The sequence below is a fragment of the Macaca fascicularis genome, chromosome 16 (assembly GCF_037993035.2).
Source record: "Macaca fascicularis isolate 582-1 chromosome 16, T2T-MFA8v1.1".
NCBI lineage: Eukaryota > Metazoa > Chordata > Mammalia > Primates > Cercopithecidae > Macaca > Macaca fascicularis.
The window spans coordinates 46,325,373-46,342,550 of record NC_088390.1 but is presented as its reverse complement, the minus strand read 5'-3'; the positions used below and the strand labels follow the sequence as shown (position 1 = coordinate 46,342,550).

General features: G+C 37.1%; 1 protein-coding gene across 3 annotated transcripts in view; it reads left to right on the top strand.

Annotated features, from left to right (window-relative positions):
• The window catches only part of INTS2 (integrator complex subunit 2), a 63,294-nt gene extending 47,566 nt beyond the window's left edge, over nucleotides 1–15,728 (top strand). For all 3 annotated transcript variants that reach the window (XM_005583890.5, XM_015438382.4, XM_005583891.5), the window contains exons 18-25: nucleotides 2,015–2,216; nucleotides 5,440–5,565; nucleotides 8,649–8,844; nucleotides 11,099–11,350; nucleotides 11,704–11,811; nucleotides 11,945–12,050; nucleotides 13,072–13,248; nucleotides 13,354–15,728. In XM_005583890.5, coding sequence (XP_005583947.2) covers nucleotides 2,015–2,216; nucleotides 5,440–5,565; nucleotides 8,649–8,844; nucleotides 11,099–11,350; nucleotides 11,704–11,811; nucleotides 11,945–12,050; nucleotides 13,072–13,248; nucleotides 13,354–13,523 — 1,337 coding nt within the window. In that variant the 3' untranslated portion in view covers nucleotides 13,524–15,728. The remainder of the gene's footprint in view (nucleotides 1–2,014; nucleotides 2,217–5,439; nucleotides 5,566–8,648; nucleotides 8,845–11,098; nucleotides 11,351–11,703; nucleotides 11,812–11,944; nucleotides 12,051–13,071; nucleotides 13,249–13,353) is intronic.
• The last annotated feature ends 1,450 nt before the right edge of the window (nucleotides 15,729–17,178 follow it).

The window sequence follows — 17,178 nt, the reverse complement described above, 5'->3', positions numbered from 1 at the left end:
ATAGGTCCTATATTATATCACTAAAAAGGTGGTGTGGTTTTAGAAAAGTTCTAAACTGGTTAGAAATAAGTGCAGTGGAATAGGACTATATACTTGCTCTTAATGGAGAATGTTCTTCTAGATCAGCACTGTCCAATAGAAATATAATGTGAGCTATAACACCTACATATAATAGGTGTAAATATAATGTGAGCTATAACACCTATAAACTTTCCAGTAAAAAGAAACAGGCAACAGTAATTTAAATAATCATTTTATTTGACCAAATATGGCCAATATTTTTTCTTTTTGTTTTTTTGAGACAGAGCCTTGTTCTGTTGCCTACTCTGGACTGCAGTGGTGCAACCTTGGCTCATTGCCTCCCAGGCTCTAGCAATCCTCCTGCCTTAGCTTCCCCAGTACCTGAGACTACAGGTACATGCCACCACACACAGCTAATTTTTGTATTTTTTGTAGAGAAGGGGTTGCCATGTTGCTCAGGCTGGTCTCAAACTCCTGGGCTCAAGAATCTGCTTGCCTTGGCCTCCCAAAGTGCTGGAATTACAAGCATGAACCACTGTGCCCGGCCTGCCAATATTATTTCACCATGTAATCAATATTAAAATTTTAATGAGATATTTTACCCCCCACTACACTCCTGCACTTAGTCTTTGCAATTTATTGTGTATTTTACACTTATAACACACCTCAATTTGGACTAGTTATTTCAGATGCTCAATAGCCAGATGGGGTTAGTGATTATTGGAGAGCATAGTTCTAGATATTTTTTAGTAACAGCAATCTTCTGGATGCTTACATCCTATAAGGGGACCACCTGGAGGAAAGTTTCAAGAAGTTTGAACCTTTCAATGAATGTTAGCTATCAAAAGCAATACTTCAGTATATTTTCCTTTTTCAGTCCTGTTTTTAAAATCAGTCTGGGCTGGGTGCAGTGGCTCATGCCTGTTATCTCAGCACTTTGGAAGGCCGAAGCAGGAGGATCACTTGAGGCCAGGAATTCAAAACCATCCTGGGCTCTTCATTGGTAAAGGCAAGAGGGGGATTAAAAAAAAAAAAAAAAAAAAAAGACCAGCCTGGGCAACATAGCAAGACTCCCATCTCTAAAATGAAAAAATAAAAAATAAGATCAGTCTGATTTTTTTTTTTTTTTTGAGACAGGGTCTGTTGCCCACTCTCAAGGTTGGAGTGCAGTGGCAGGAACGCAGCTCACTGCAAACTCCATCTCCTGGGCATAAGGAATCTTCCTGTGTCAGCCTCTTGAGTACCTGGTATCACAGGTGCACCATCACATACAGCTAATTATTTTACTTCTTATAGAGATGCGGTCTCGCCGTGTTGCCCAGACTGGTCTTGAACTTCTGTACTCAAGCAATCCTCCTGCCTCGGCCTCCCAAAGTGCTGAGATTACAGGTGTGAGCCACCACGCCTATCCCATTAATGTGATCTTTAAAAAAACATATTTTTGTTCTTTATGAAAGAACAACTACACTTCCATGAATTTTTCTTAGGGCCCTTATTTTTTAATTTTTTTGAGATGGAGTCTTGCTCTGTCACCCAGGCTGGAGTGTGCTGGTACAATCTCAGCTCCCCACAATCTCTGCCTCCTGGGTTCAAGTGATTCTCCTGTCTCAGCCTCCCGAGTAGCTGGGATTACAGGTGCCTGCCACCACGCCTGGGATTACAGGCTCATTTTTGTATTTTTAGTAGAGATGGGGTTTCACCATGTTGGCCAGGCTGATCTCAAACTCCTGACCTCAAGTGATCCACCCACCTTGGCCTCCCAAAGTGCTGGGATTACAGGTGTGAGCCACTGCATCCGGCTGGCCCTTATTTTAATAAGTTTAGTGGAAATTGTATCTAGGTTTCTGTAGGAAACAATAGCAAGTAACTATAGTTACTTTTTAGCCACATTGTTTTCTTGATTTGTTTGGCCTGTAGTCTGAGAGAACAATATTACTTCCTGCTTAATAAACTGTACAGAATTCAGATTATGATTACTAAATTTTCTTTTTAGCATTTTCAGCTGTCCCAGTAAATCACACACAAGTGATGCAGATTATAGAACACTTGACTCTACTCTCTGCCAGTGAACTTATACCATATGCAGAAGTGTTAACATCCAATATGAGCCAGCTGTTGAATTCAGGGGTTCCACGGAGAATTCTGCAAACAGTCAATAAACTATGGATGGTTCTTAATACTGTGATGCCTAGAAGGTAAATTCAGTGTATTGTTATATGTAATAGATAATTGTAGAGCAGTTATAATATACAGTAACCTAAATTTAATTGTTTGAAAAATTTTTCACACGACCCTCATAGCAGTATTTGTTGACCGTATGACAATATATCTCCTTTCTTAAGACTACTAAATGGTTGTTATATCTTTAAGTAAAAGCAAACTTTATTGAAATAGAAACCTTACAGTATTTCTAACTTTAGGAAGTTCTTGAAAATTGGGTTATCATGTATAGTTATTTGTGGCTAATTATGATTTAGATCACTGCTGTATCTTGGATCTTTGCAGTTGTTCCAAGTTTTGCTGCACGTTAAAATCACCTGGAGAGTTTTTACCACTACTGATCCCCAAGTTGGAACCCACGCCAATTAAATCAGACTGTTTGTGGGTGGGAGTCAGGCATCAGTACTTTTTTTTTTTTTTTTTGAGACAGAGTCTCACGCTGTTGCCCAGGCTGGAGTGCAGTGGCCGGATCTCAGCTCACTGCAAGCTCCGCCTCCTGGGTTTACGCCATTCTCCTGCCTCAGCCTCCCGAGTAGCTGGGACTACAGGCGCCCGCCACCGCGCCCGGCTAATTTTTTGTATTTTTAGTAGAGACGGGGTTTCACTGTGGTCTCGATCTCCTGACCTTATGATCCGCCCACCTCGGCCTCCCAAAGTGCTGGGATTACAGGCTTGAGCCACCGCGCCCGGCCATCAGTACTTTTTAAAAGATTCCCCAGGTGATTTCAGTGTGCAGCAAAGTTTGTCTTTAGTCATTGGGTCTCTGCTGGTTCATAGATTGGATCCTTAACACCTGGACATGTCTAGAAAACAGAATACTGGGCTTGAGTCAACTGAGATTTTGATTCAGTAGGTCTGGGTGAGATCTGGTCCTATTTATACTTTGGAAAGTTAATTTTTACTTATGTGAGTAAATGCACATAACTTAAGAAGTTAAATAGTATATAAGATCTGCCTCACACCTTTCTATTTTAGACTTTGGCTCCCCAGAGACAACTATTTTCAGCTCTTTTATCTTTTTATTCTGGTATTTATATCCTCCCCATATATCTTTTATAATGACTGTGATTTCCTGATTTTCCAATTTAGAAATTATCTGTTGATTTTCTACTCTACAAGGTGAAGGTTAGTTAGCTCTCTTATTTGCTTCCTCTCCTGTGAGTCCCACTTCTTCTAATACACATTTCCCCTTTTCCTGTTTCTCCCAACACGGGTATATTAAATTTTTTTGTTAAAGCAGTATTTCAAATGCATATTATTATGACTACAGAAGTGATTTTATAATTGAGCTATGTGATAATCTTTTGATTACAATTTCGTTCTTATGCAAGTGCCCTCCCCCTTACTCAACACATACCTTGGGTTAGTTAATACTTACCTTTTTTCCATTTGCTCAGGTTTTTAAATTGGTATCAATAACCAATAACTAATTCATCCCCAAGCTTCATTATTGAGGGGAAATTTATTTCACACTTAATCATAACACATCAGATAATGTATCATTAGCATTTTTTTGGCTGGGTTCATTGGCTCACGCCTGTCATCTTAGCACTTTGGGAGGCCGAGGCAGACGGATCACTTGAGCTCAGGAGTTCAAGACCAGCCTGGGCAACATGGTGAAACCCCGTCTCTACAAAAAATACAAAAATTAGCAGACAGTAGTGGTGCATGCCTGTATTCCCAGCTACTTGGGGGGCTGAGGCAGGACAATCGCTTGAGCCCAGGAGATCGAGGCTTCAGTGAGCTGAGATCGCGTCAGTGAGACACTATATATTTTTTTTCTTGGAGACATTCCTTTCAGAGCTTTTTGTCTTCATGTTGCCATCTGGGACATATACAGTTGCCATCCTAGAGTTGCTATTGTCACTCTTCTTTGTTGGATTTCATATTTTTCTCTTTCTTGGTTTATATCCTCATTTTAGTGAATGGAACACACACTCATCTTGCTTCCTGAGAAAGGGAGTGTGGTAAACTTAACTTTTTTGAGATGCTGAATTATTCTCATATGTGATTGATATTTAGCCTAAGTGTAGAATTCTAGTTCATTTTTTAAAAATTTATTTTTTATTCTTATTTTTTAGAGACAGGGTCTTGCTTTGTCACCCAGGCTGGACTGCAGTGGCACAATCACAGTTCACTGCAACCTCAAACTTATGGGCTTAAACGATCCTTCTGCCTCAGCCTCCCAAATAACTGGACTACAGGTGCACACCCCCGTGCCTGCCTATTTTATTTAGTTTTTGTAGAGATGGGGTCTCGCTATGTTGCCCAGGCAACTCCTGGACTCAAGCGATCCTCCTGCCTCAACCTCCCAAAGTACTGGGATTACAGGTGTGAACCACTGTGTCTGGCCCTGTTCTTAATTCTAAGAGCTGTTTTTTATCTGCATATTCTTAAATGCCTCTTGTTCTTGTTTCATGTATAAAATATTTTATTCTTTTAGGATATTAGCAATTCAAAATTTTTTTTACTCCTTATTCCTACATTTTCTGTTTTTTTTTGAGTTCCTTTTTTTCTGTTTGTATATTTTAATCTTTTTCAAAGTAAAAGCTTTCTTTAAGTGTCTGATGATCCTTGTTTATACAGTCATTTAAGAGGGGGAAGTCCTCTGGTGGATTCCTGGGCTTCACTGTAAGATCAAGCACCTTCTGTATTGGCATAACCCTTAGTAATCATGATGTGCAGTCATTTTAGTAATCACTTTTATAATCTATTAATGTCTAATCTCAAAGTGGCATCTCACTTGGAGACTTTATGATGATAAATCCAGAATGATGACTTATATTTATGGAGCTAGATACAGAATGTTTTGGCAAGTTTATTTCATTTGCAGGTATTATATCATTTCTATTTTACAGATGAGTAAACAGTTTAGAGAGCCTCAGTGACTTACACAGAGTCGTATAGCAAGTATGGTATAACTAAGGTTTTAACTCAGGTTTTAATTTTATATGCCATGATTATTCCATTACAACTGTGAACGTTTTTGAGACTACTTTGTGTTTACTATTTTATCCCTTTTTTTTTTAAGAGATGTTATAATAGGTTAGATGTCTGTAGCTTAAATTTTTCAAAGTTCATTCATACCTATTTTCTAATTATTTACTGAATATAACTTTCTAAGATAGAAAGGACTGGATGGCTACAGATTTTAATTATATAAAAACTGTTTTGAACATGTGATTATTTTCTTATCAGGCTATGGGTGATGACGGTTAATGCACTTCAACCTTCAATGAAGTTTGTACGACAACAAAAGTATACTCAGAATGACCTGATGATAGATCCTCTCATTGTCCTAAGGTGTGATCAGAGGGTTCACAGGTACATGTCATTTGAGTTTCATTTTTATTATAGAGCTGTACTTTGGAGAGTCAAAAGAAATTGATGAAATTCAGTTTAAACTTATATTTTAATTGTGCTTGCAGATAAGTAGGCAGTGTGACCTGTACAGTTTTTTGTCTTACTTTTTAGTTGTGTTTATTTGTGAAATGTATATACATTTTAATATTTAATATGTGATTAATAAAACCTAGCTTTAGAGAAACGTCATTCTTGGTTTTGGTGCCATCAATAGTGGTTTTTATCTCTCTCACAATTTAGACCAGTAAAGAATAACACTGTTTCTGCTCTCACGTTAAAAAGGTTTTTAAAAAACTGGTTACTTGTGAACCATTACCTGCATTAAAACTGTGACCTTTTTGGCATGCCAAATAGTGATGTTAGCTTCATCAATTCCACATTTGGCTCTAAATCCTTACCAATTGCTAAACTTAAGCATTGCTTTGAAGTGGCTTCTTCTCAAAAGGTAGAATTTAGTTAACTCCTATCATTAATCTTTGAATCACAGTTGTTATGATAAGTACTATCAAAAGTATATAAGTTAAGGGGCTTGCCTTTAAAGTGATTATCATCTGCATGGGACGTAAGACAGATACGTGATAAGTTACATAATATGGTCATGTGGATGAATGGCGTAGTAAATGAATGTTCTTAAAAGTTCAGGAAAGATGCAGAGGAGATGGGGCATGGGTAAAGTTTTATAGAATGGAGTTAGGGCTGGTTCGAGTGCAGTGGTATTTACAACTGATTTATTATAACCAGGTACAGATTTCTTTGTTCCCTCTCCACTCCCACTGCTTTATTTAAACTTAAAAAAAGAAGAGTGGACATAGGGTTTAGGTGAATATTTGTTCATCTAATAGTATAAAGATGGGGGTTAGGAAGTCAAGGAAGGTACTTTGAGAAAAAGAATAGTATAAGCAGAAGTTTAGAAGCAAGAATGAGAAAGGCGTGAAGAGGGTTATTTTTGAGAAGAGCACATTTTATAGTTGGAAAGTTAAATTGGGGTCAGGCTATTGAGGGCATTGAATATTAGGCTAATGTGGTTTGGGTTATAGCTTAGGAAAAGATGCTTTGTGCTAGATGGATTAGAGGGAAGAGAAACTAGTAAGGAAGACTAAATAGGATACACTTGATATTTAAACTTGTCTGTCATCAACCAAGGGATGACATTCTCCAAGTGACAAAATCTGCAAAATTAGCTAAATATGGTTTAGTAAGGTTAAGGTCTCATTGGAAATAGGAATCAGAAGAACAAACTGTATGTGTAAATGATGTTAAGTATCTAATAAAAGGAAAACTACAATAAATAACACTTCTAGAAAACAGCTGTTTCTCAAAAAAATGATTTATCATTGTTAAAAATCCACTGAAGTAGGTGAGCTTGCACATGAATCACTTCAGGTGATTCAGTTTTTAAGGAAGTTATTAAATTCTGCTATCAAATTGTATCTAATGTTTTTGTAGCTTGGATTTTTCACTTAACAACTTGTGAGCCTTTTTTCATGTTAATATTCTTTTTTCAAATTTATTTTTATTTTTTGAGTTGGGGGTCTTTCTATGTTGTCCAGGCTGGTCTTGAGCTCCTGGGCTTAAGCAATCTTCTTGCCTCAGCCTCCTGAGTAGCTGGGATTACAGTTGTGTGCCACCGTGCCTAGTTTAGATTCTTTTTTTTTTTTTTTGAGATGGAGTCTCGCTCTGTCGCCCAGGCTGGAGTGCAGTGGCCGGATCTCAGCTCACTGCAAGCTCCGTCTCCCGAGTTTAGGCCATTCTCCTGCCTCAGCCTCCCGAGTAGCTGGGACTACAGTTGCCCACCACCTCGCCTGGCTAGTTTTTTGTATTTTTTTAGTAGAAACGGGGTTTCACCGGGTTAGCCAGGATGGTCTCGATCTCCTGACCTCGTGATCCGCCCATCTCGGCCTCCCAAAGTGCTGGGATTACAGGCTTGAGCCACCGCATCCGGCCTAGATTCTTATATTAATTGGCTATGTGGTATTCCATTTTATAGATTCGCTATGCTTAACCCAATCCCCTAGGATATTTTATTTCTAATTTTTGCTATTATCAATAGTGCTGTGGTGATTATGTGCATTTCCCCATGCTGAGTATTCCAGTAGAACATGGAGAAATGGAATTATTGGGGCAAAAGTATTGTGCTCATTTTCAAGACTTTTATTTCATATTTTCATTCTACTATGTGGAAAGGCTGAACTGGGCTGGGTGCGGTGGCTCACGCCTATAATCCCAGCACTTTGGGAGGCCGAGACGGGCGGATCACAAGGTCAGGAGATCGAGACCATCCTGGCTAACATGGTGAAACCCCGTCTCTACTAAAAAATACAAAAAAACTAGCCAGGCGAGGTGGCGGGCGCATGTAGTCCCAGCTACTTGGGAGGCTGAGGCAGGAGAATGGCGTGAACCCGGGAGGCAGAGCTTGCAGTGAGCCGAGATCCGGCCACTGCACTCCAGCCTGGGCGACAGAGCGAGACTCTGTCTCAAAAAAAAAAAAAAGAAAAAGAAAGGCTGAACTGGTTTACATTCCATATCAGTGTTTGATATTATATACTTTCCTGTACTATTTTATATAATGTTTGCCAATTTGATAGGTGAAAATAGATTCCCATTTTAATTCATATTCTTGTTGGATTGGACATTTAACAGTATTTATTGGCCATTTTATTTTTTCTTTATATTTTAGCCTATATTCCTTGTTGACTTAAAGAGCTGTTTATCTATAAAGGATATCAACTCTTTGCACATATATTACAGTTTTTCTTCATGCATTATTGTTTTGCCCACACCCGGTCATCTTTTCTTTAGAGTTTACATTATACATATTTGACTTTAGCTGATAAGATGAAACAAATAATACTATTTATATAATTTTGAAATATAGAGAATAAGAAATATATATTAAACTTCTGAGAATGAGTATTTCAGTGGGAAAAGTTACTATGTGCTACTCAGGTTTTTCTCAGCATTTAAATTAAACTGATCATGTTCTGGCTAATTTATAAATTTATATCCTTTCTGATATATTTTTCTTTTTTGCTTTCCTTGTTTAGATGCCCACCACTGATGGATATTACCCTACACATGTTGAATGGATATCTTCTTGCATCTAAAGCCTACCTTAGTGCTCATCTGAAGGAAACAGAGCAAGATAGGCCTTCCCAGAATAATACAATTGGCTTAGTTGGACAAACTGATGCTCCGGAAGTTACCAGAGAAGAATTGAAAAATGCATTATTGGCTGCTCAGGTAAATTTTGCTACAGTAATATTTAATCAAAAAGAGCAAGGGGTTCTCTACTAGTGTAATCAGTTGAATAGATGGCACGTTATGCCCTCCGTGTACATTGGTGACATATTGTGCATTTCTTATTATAGAATCTATTACAATGATGTTACCTTTGCTTCTGAATATCAGATATATTTCTGAAATAAGGAATAATCTTCATGATATGAATGAAATAACCATTTAAATAAGATTTATATTTTAGTAAAATTTTAGTGTTTACCTATTCTGAGTTTAGAGTTATATGTTTATTCATTCAGCAAATTTTTTTTTTTTTTTTTGAGACAGAGTTTTGCCCTGTCACCCAGGCTGAAGTACAGTGGTGTGATCTTGGCTCAGTGCAACATCTGCCTCAGTTCTCCTGCCTCAGCCTCCTGAGTAGCTGGGACTACAGGCACATGCCACCATGCCTGGCTAATTTTTGTATTTTTAGAGACAGGGTTTTGCTGTGTTGGCCAGGCTGGTCTCGAACTCCTGACTTCAGGTGATCCACCCGCCTCAGCTTCCTAAAGTGTGGGATTACAGGCATAAGCCATGGCACCTGGCCTCATTCAACAAATATTTATTGGAATACCTACTATGTGTCAAGCATTGTTCCAGGAGCTGGGGATATAGTGGTGAAGAAGACAAAATCCTTGATTATTTGTTTCTTAAGATCAAATGTCAAATTATGGAGGCAGACAACAGAAAAAGAAGTGCATGTATAATAAAACGTCAGGCAGTGATAAACACCATGACAATATAAGCAGTTCAACTTTATATTTAGAAAAGTTTTTTGGCTGGGCATGGTTGCTTACACTTGGAATCCCAGCACTTTGGGTGGCTGAGGTGGGCAGATCACCTGAGGTCAGGAGTTTGAGACCAGCCTGGCCAACATGGTAAAACCCCATCTCTACTAAAAATACAAAAAGTAGCCGGGCGTGGTGGGACACACCTGTAGTCCCAGCTACTTGGGAGGCTGAGGCAGGAGAATGGCTTGAACCCGGGAGGTGGAGGTTGCAGTGAGCTGAGATCGCGCCTCTGCACTCCAGCCTGGGTGACAGAGCGAGACTCTGTCTCAACAACAACAACAAAAATAAATGAAATAAATAAATAAAATAAATCTGTTCCTAGGAATTTCAGATAAGGAATTAAAGATCATAAAAGCTAACATCTGTATAATGCTTACCATATGGTAGGTGCTAGCCTAAATTCTTTAAATATATTAGCTCATTTAATTTTTATAACCTACCTATGAGGTACAGAGTATTATCTCCATTTTTACAGAGTACGAAAATGTGACCCAGAGAAGTTAAGTGACTTGCTCATGGTTACACATTTAGTAAATGGCAGAACCAGTATTTGCTCCTAGGCACTCTGGCTCCTGACTCAACAACAACAACAAAAAACAAAACAATAACAATAACCAAAAACCAAAAACCCCTTTCCTCAACCACCATGATTATAAAGTAGTCTAACCTCACTTTATAGTAATTAAGTTCTTAATCACTTAGCTCAAGTAATTGTTTTCTGTATCTTAGGCAGTAGCTGTCTATCAGAGGTGGATGTCATGTATTCATTTTTATTTTTTACTTCTTTCTGCTAGATGAGAGTGATTTCAGCTCTCCTTTATATATAGGGGCCTCAAGTATATTGCCATTACCCCTCAAACTGCTGCTCTATACAATGATGCTCAAGCCTGTAGACTGAGCAATGATTTGTGCAGGTGGAATGGATGGTAAGGTAGACTCTTTCCTTGTGAAACCAGAGCCTTAAACAGGTTGAAAAAAAGGGAAATCAGGATAGCATCCTGGGAAAAGTGGAAGATTAAGAGGAAGGAAGGGACATTCTGGTAGAAGCCATTTTTGCCTAGGGCCTGTTTTGGATGTAACTGAATTCATAATACTCTTCTAGTAGATATTCTTAAACTGGAGTCCATGGATCTGTCTTAGAGATATGTGACATCATTATGTAATGATGTTTGTTTATGTATGTTCATTTTTATGGGGAGAGGGTGCATTGTTTTCTTTAGATTCCTAAGGGGTTCATAATCCTAAAAGGTGAGAACCACTGCTCTACAGATTGCTCACTTCTGCTCTTAGAAGTACCTCTTTGTGTATGTGTGTTTAAGAAATTAGTTATTTATCATTTATGTTCATGTGAAAATAAAATCCTGATTTGTTTTTTAAACCAGCTTCTCAGAAACTTCTTACTTTTACTATGTTTTCTTTGCTTATAGGATAGCGCAGCTGTCCAGATTCTCTTAGAGATTTGCCTACCTACTGAAGAGGAGAAAGCAAATGGTGTCAATCCAGATAGCTTGTTAAGAAATGTTCAAAGTGTTATTACCACCAACACTCCAAATAAGGGAATGGAGGAAGGAGAAGACAATTTGCTCTGTAACCTTCGAGAAGTTCAGTGCCTTATCTGTTGTCTCTTGCACCAAATGTACATTGCAGATCCCAACATTGCTAAGCTTGTTCACTTTCAGGTCTGTTTCCAAAGAATGATGCTTTGTGTTTGAACTTTATTTTTCTTGGGGGCTTTGAATACTATATTAACAGGACTCATTTAGAAACTAGAGAAAACACAAATGAACCATGGGCCTTTGCAATATGGATAAAAATCCAGATTTTTAGTTTTTTTTTTTAACCTAATGAAATGTTTGGTAGTTTAATTTGTATTCTAGTGCATCAGAAAAGTGAAATGCCAGGTTACATATAGTTCACTATAGCCTTCTGAGCAACTTTTACAGAAAGGAAATGAAATCTTTCATTTGTATTTTTATCTGTACTTTTATAGTTATTTTATTTCTGACTTTTTTTCCCTTTCTTGTTGAGATAGGGTTATCCATGTGAACTTTTGCCTCTGACGGTCGCAGGTATTCCATCTATGCACATCTGTCTAGATTTCATACCTGAGCTTATTGCACAGCCAGAACTTGAAAAACAGGTAATGAGCATTTTGGAGCTTTAGGACAATTGATCTCTCTCTCCAGTCTTACTAGTTATACAAAACATTTTATAATGTTTAATACCTAAAGATATTCTTGAGAAACATGTAATATCTGGATTTTGTATTGCAGATATTTGCTATCCAGTTGCTTTCTCACTTGTGTATTCAATATGCATTACCAAAGTCACTTAGTGTGGCTCGTTTAGCTGTCAATGTCATGGGAACTTTGTTAACAGGTAGGTAGTCAGCATCAACAAACATCTGACATAAATTATTATAGAGCCTATATTTTCTGCATTTAGTGATTCAATATATTTTTTGTGTCACACTGAGATAGTATGATACAATATGTGTTAATACTAGTTTAATTTATGCCATCTTTTGAATTCTTCTTTTGAAAACTTCTGTTTACAAATGTGATTTATAGTGTAGTGGGAATGAATAGGTAGGCAAATTGTATTTTTCATTGTGTGAATGAGTATATATAGATTTGTAAATATAAGCTTTCTGTATTTTATAAATGGAAAACAAATATACTTTTGGAATGTAATTATATCAGTAGATACCAAATGTTTGCTTATTACAAATTCTCAGAGTTTCAGAAAAATATCATCATATGTATAAATGAAAGATAAATATATTAGATGTCTTCATAAGTTCTAAAACATATTCTGACATTTTAACTACTTTCTGGTTTGTAGAATAAAATGGTCTGAAAATAAGCTACTTTAAAATACATGAACTATAAATCAACCCTTAATATTATGGCTTAGTTAATTTAGTATTCTTTCTCATTATATTATTTACATAATACCCTATTGTTTTTCTTTTCATTGTATTTATGTCCTGTTATAATTATTTGTAGTGATTAAGAGTTTACACTGCCTGAATTCAATCTCAGCTCCACCACTAACTGGCTTGTGATCTTTAACAAGTTTCTTAACCTCTCTAATGCTTTTTTAAGAGTTTTCTCATATATAAAATGAGTGTCATAATAGTACTTTGGTCATTCATAAGATTGTAGGAATTCAATGAAATAATGCATATAATGTACTTATCACAAATCTTGGGCATAATAATTTGTATCTTGGATAAAGACTAAGACTACTAGATTGTGAGCTTTCTGAAGACAGGGGTTGGCTGTGTTTAGAGAACTTCATGTCTCCAGTACAGACCATAGTACCCCTTAGTATGTTGTATAAGCCATGTTGAATTTATATTTGTAAACTAAAATATTGTTTCATTTATTTCCAACAGTTTTAACACAGGCTAAGCGGTATGCTTTTTTTATGCCAACTCTGCCAAGTTTAGTCTCTTTTTGTCGAGCATTTCCTCCTTTGTATGAGGATATTATGTCTTTGCTGATCCAAATAGGGCAAGTTTGTGCCTCTGATGTTGCCACTCAGACAAGAGACATTGATCCAATTATTACACGTAAGTGGTAACTTATTTTCAAGGGTTATCTTAATATCTCAAACAAAAAGACCAAATACCTTTCCAAATTTCTTGGCCTTAATGTTTTTTTCTCTTATGTTGTAGGTCTTCAACAAATAAAGGAGAAACCAAGTGGATGGTCTCAACTCTGTAAAGATTCATCTTACAAAAATGGATCCAGGGACACTGGAAGCATGGATCCTGATGTACAGCTCTGTCACTGTATTGAAAGAACAGTAATTGAAATAATAAATATGAGTGTTAGTGGAATTTAAAACAAAATTTAAAACAAACAAAAAAAATGAAGCTGTTTGCTGCATATACCCAACGTGAATCTGCGTATTATAACAACTCTAAACTGAGTGGGAACAGTAAAGTAATGTTGTGGAATCACTAAAACAATTCAATTCAACACGAATATAATTTAGAACTCTATGAGAATTATGCTTGCTTGTTTCTGATTGGCACGTCTTTGAATCTACTTTGCTGGTATGTTTATATTGTAGCAGCTGAGCTTTTTTTTTCCCACTGGGAACACATGTAAGAAACTCATTACTGGAAAGGGAATTTGGCCTTGTATTTAGCTTTTGAAGTGAAGACTGCCATGCCTTTAATTTCTTATAAAAATGAGTCTGTGGGTAGTCTTGGTGTTTATTTTAACTGTGAGCTTGTAACAAAATGTGACAAAGATGCAAAGATGGGAGAGGAAAAAAGGGTAAAGGGAAAGGAGAATTAAGGAAATATTAGGAGTTAAAAACCCAAGTAGAAATCTCAAAGATATGCAATACAAGTAATAGTAATGCAAGTTGGAATTCTAGTTCTCAAGAAAGAGTATTGAGAAGGTTTTTAAAAAGGCAAGTAGCTTTTGTAAATTATTTCTGTGGAATTACAGATGAGGATTTAAAGATTTCACATATTTGCTTCAATTTTTATTAATATATGAAGCCATATGTTTAAAGAGATACTTGAATAATTTGGAATTTTAAGATACTGGTGTAAAAGTGTTTACAGAAACATCTTTGTTCAAAGAAGAACCTGAGAGGAGATCTCATTTAGTTTTATGTTTTAAATTTATTTTTATAATGCTTTATTAACTTACCTAATGCTCAGAGGGGGGAAATATATATCAAATTCAATGAAGGTAGAGCAATAAAACCGATTGGATTAAAGAGCTCTTGGTTTGTCATCAGGATTATAATTCATATCTTACTCTGAGAAGATCTTTGAGTAAGAAAATGTAGTGTTTGAATCTCAGGAAAAGTTAAAATGTAGAAAATACTGTCTTGCTGAAGGATTTTGCATTCCTCTGTCAGTAACTTCCATTGATTAGGCAGACATATTTAGTTAAACCCTAATCATTAAAAAAAAAAAAGCAAGTATCAATGTAGAAAGTACTTCCCTTTTCTCTCTCTGAGATATACCTCAATCACACACTTCCCCACCCCCACTTGAAACAGACCTCTTCACTTGTGTTTTTTTTTTTTTTTCCTCTGAGGTGTGGAGTCTTACCCTGTTGCCCAGGCTGGAGTGCAGTGGGGTGATCTTGGCTCACTGCAGCCTCTGCCACCTGGGTTCAAGGGATTCTCGCACCTCAACCTCCTGAGTAGCTGGGACTGCAGGCATGCGCCACCTGTATTTTTGTATTTTTAGTAGAGACGGGGGTTTGCCATGTTGCCCAGGCTGGTCTTGAACTCCTGGCCTCAGGTGATCTGCCAGCTTGGCCTCCCAAAGTGCTGGGATTACAGGTGTGAGCCACTGCACCCAGCCAGACCTCTTCACTTGTAAAAGAAATTAGGCTAATAAGAAGGTGTAGTTTTTGAGAAATGAAATTTAACTTCAGCCTTTTCACTAGTAAATAGTCACATCTCATTTTCTTCCTTTGTAAAATGGGGTTACTACTGGCCCTACCTCACATTCTATGAGAATGAGTTTGTAGCTGTTTCAAATCATGAAGTGCATAATATCACATATGATAGACTATTTATAACTTTTTATTAGATGCTTAATGTTCAATTAAGTAATTTTGATGTGAAAAATAAAAGCATATGCTTAAAAATAGCATAAGAATTTTCATATTTTTAAACAAGGCAGTTTTGTAGTCCCTTAAGATTAAATACAACTGCTCCTTTTTTTTTTTTTTTTTTAAACTGAGGCCTTGTGATATTTTGTGTGAATAGATATGCCCTAGGAGTTCAGAAAAAGTTAAAGTGTGTTTTCTAACTAAATGCAGTGCACATTCCTGGATCAATTTTCAAAGACTGGTCATAACCTGCTGTGTTAAAATAATCACATATGCTGTTAATCATCAGATTTGTTGATGATGTAAATAAAATGTGTAAATATATTAGTAAATGTTAAAATTCATGTATTTTAAGTTAAGGTTATAAAGTTTGTCACAAGTGTTTTTTTATTCAAGTGAAAACAGATGTGTGCAGCTATTTTGAATATTGGTTTATAAACATTCATATTCTTTATCAAACGAACCTGTAGTTTTTGTGTTTCATTCCACTAGAGTTAACCTGAAGGGAACTGTTCAAGGGACTGTATTCTAGGTCTGTTTGGCTCCAGTGCCTACGTGTATCCCTTTCCGTTATGCCACATACATTAAACGGCAATGCAAGGTGAGAGCCAATTGAAACCCTTATAATTTAGGAGAGGAAAATGAGAGTAGTTATACCAGAGCAGTTACTCAAAAGAGTTGATATTTTCTTTTTTTTTTTTTTGAGGCGGAGTCTCGCTGGCCCAGGCTGGGGTGCAGTGGCGCGATCTCCGTCTCAGCTCACTGCAAGCTCCGCCTCCCGGGTTCACGCCATTCTCCTGCCTCAGCCTCCCGAGTACCTGGGAGTACAGGCAGCCGCCACCACCCCCAGCTAACTTTTTGTATTTTTGGTAGAGACGGGGTTTCACCGTGTTAGCCAGGATGGTCTTGGTCTCCAGACCTCGTGATCCGCCCGTCTCGGCCTCCCAAAGTGCTGGGATTACAGGCGTGAGTCACTGCGCCCGGCCAAGAGTTGATGTTTTAAAAATTATAAAAGAGAAATAACAATTTGAAGGTATTTTTAACGATTTATTTTTAAACATTATCCTTCCTTTCATTGTCTTAACAGTAAATTACTCCATCTTTGCTCATCCATATATATTTTCACATTACTGAATCCCTAACACCCAGTTTGGGGTTTGCTTTGCCTTTTTTCACTTAACCTTATATGGGATTTTTTTCTTGCAAGTTTAATTTTTATAATTTTATTGGCTTCATAATGTACTGAATTCATCTATCATAACCACCTCCATATTACTAGACGGGGAAGTTCATAATTTTTTTCAGTATTACCAATAGGTATTATTGTCAATTGAAGTATCACATTTTCTTTCGTTTAGATTACGTCTTTAGGATAAATATCTGGAGCTCAGATTACTAGGTCAAAGGGTAGAGTTTATTTTTACGACTACAAGTTTTGTCATTTTTGGTAAGATATATCACAATTGACAGTGAGGCAAACAAATCAATTAGCCCCCTCCTGCTGTTTCTTCCCAGCAAACTCCTTCCGCAAACTAGTTACTTGAATTTGAGAAACAGTATCAGGTTTTGCCTTTTGGGGACATTATTATTTGAGCCAAGTTTAGGTTATACAGATTTAAAAAAAAAACATGATTTGGCAAGATCGTGATGAACCTCCTTTTCTTTGAGTAAATTCAAGTACTATTGGCAAATAATAAACTGGTCTTGGAGGGATGGAAGGCGGAAAAACCTTAATGGAGGTAGAAGTGATCTGATGCTGGAGACCCTGAGAGCTTGTCTCTGGCTTATTTTAGTATCCGGGAAAGCCTTGAATATTATGATAGATTGTAGCCCGATGTCACAGAGCCTTCTTACTTAAGTTTGGCTCAGCAGCCTGGCAATTCCCGCCTCAGTCTTCGCTATCCTGACTA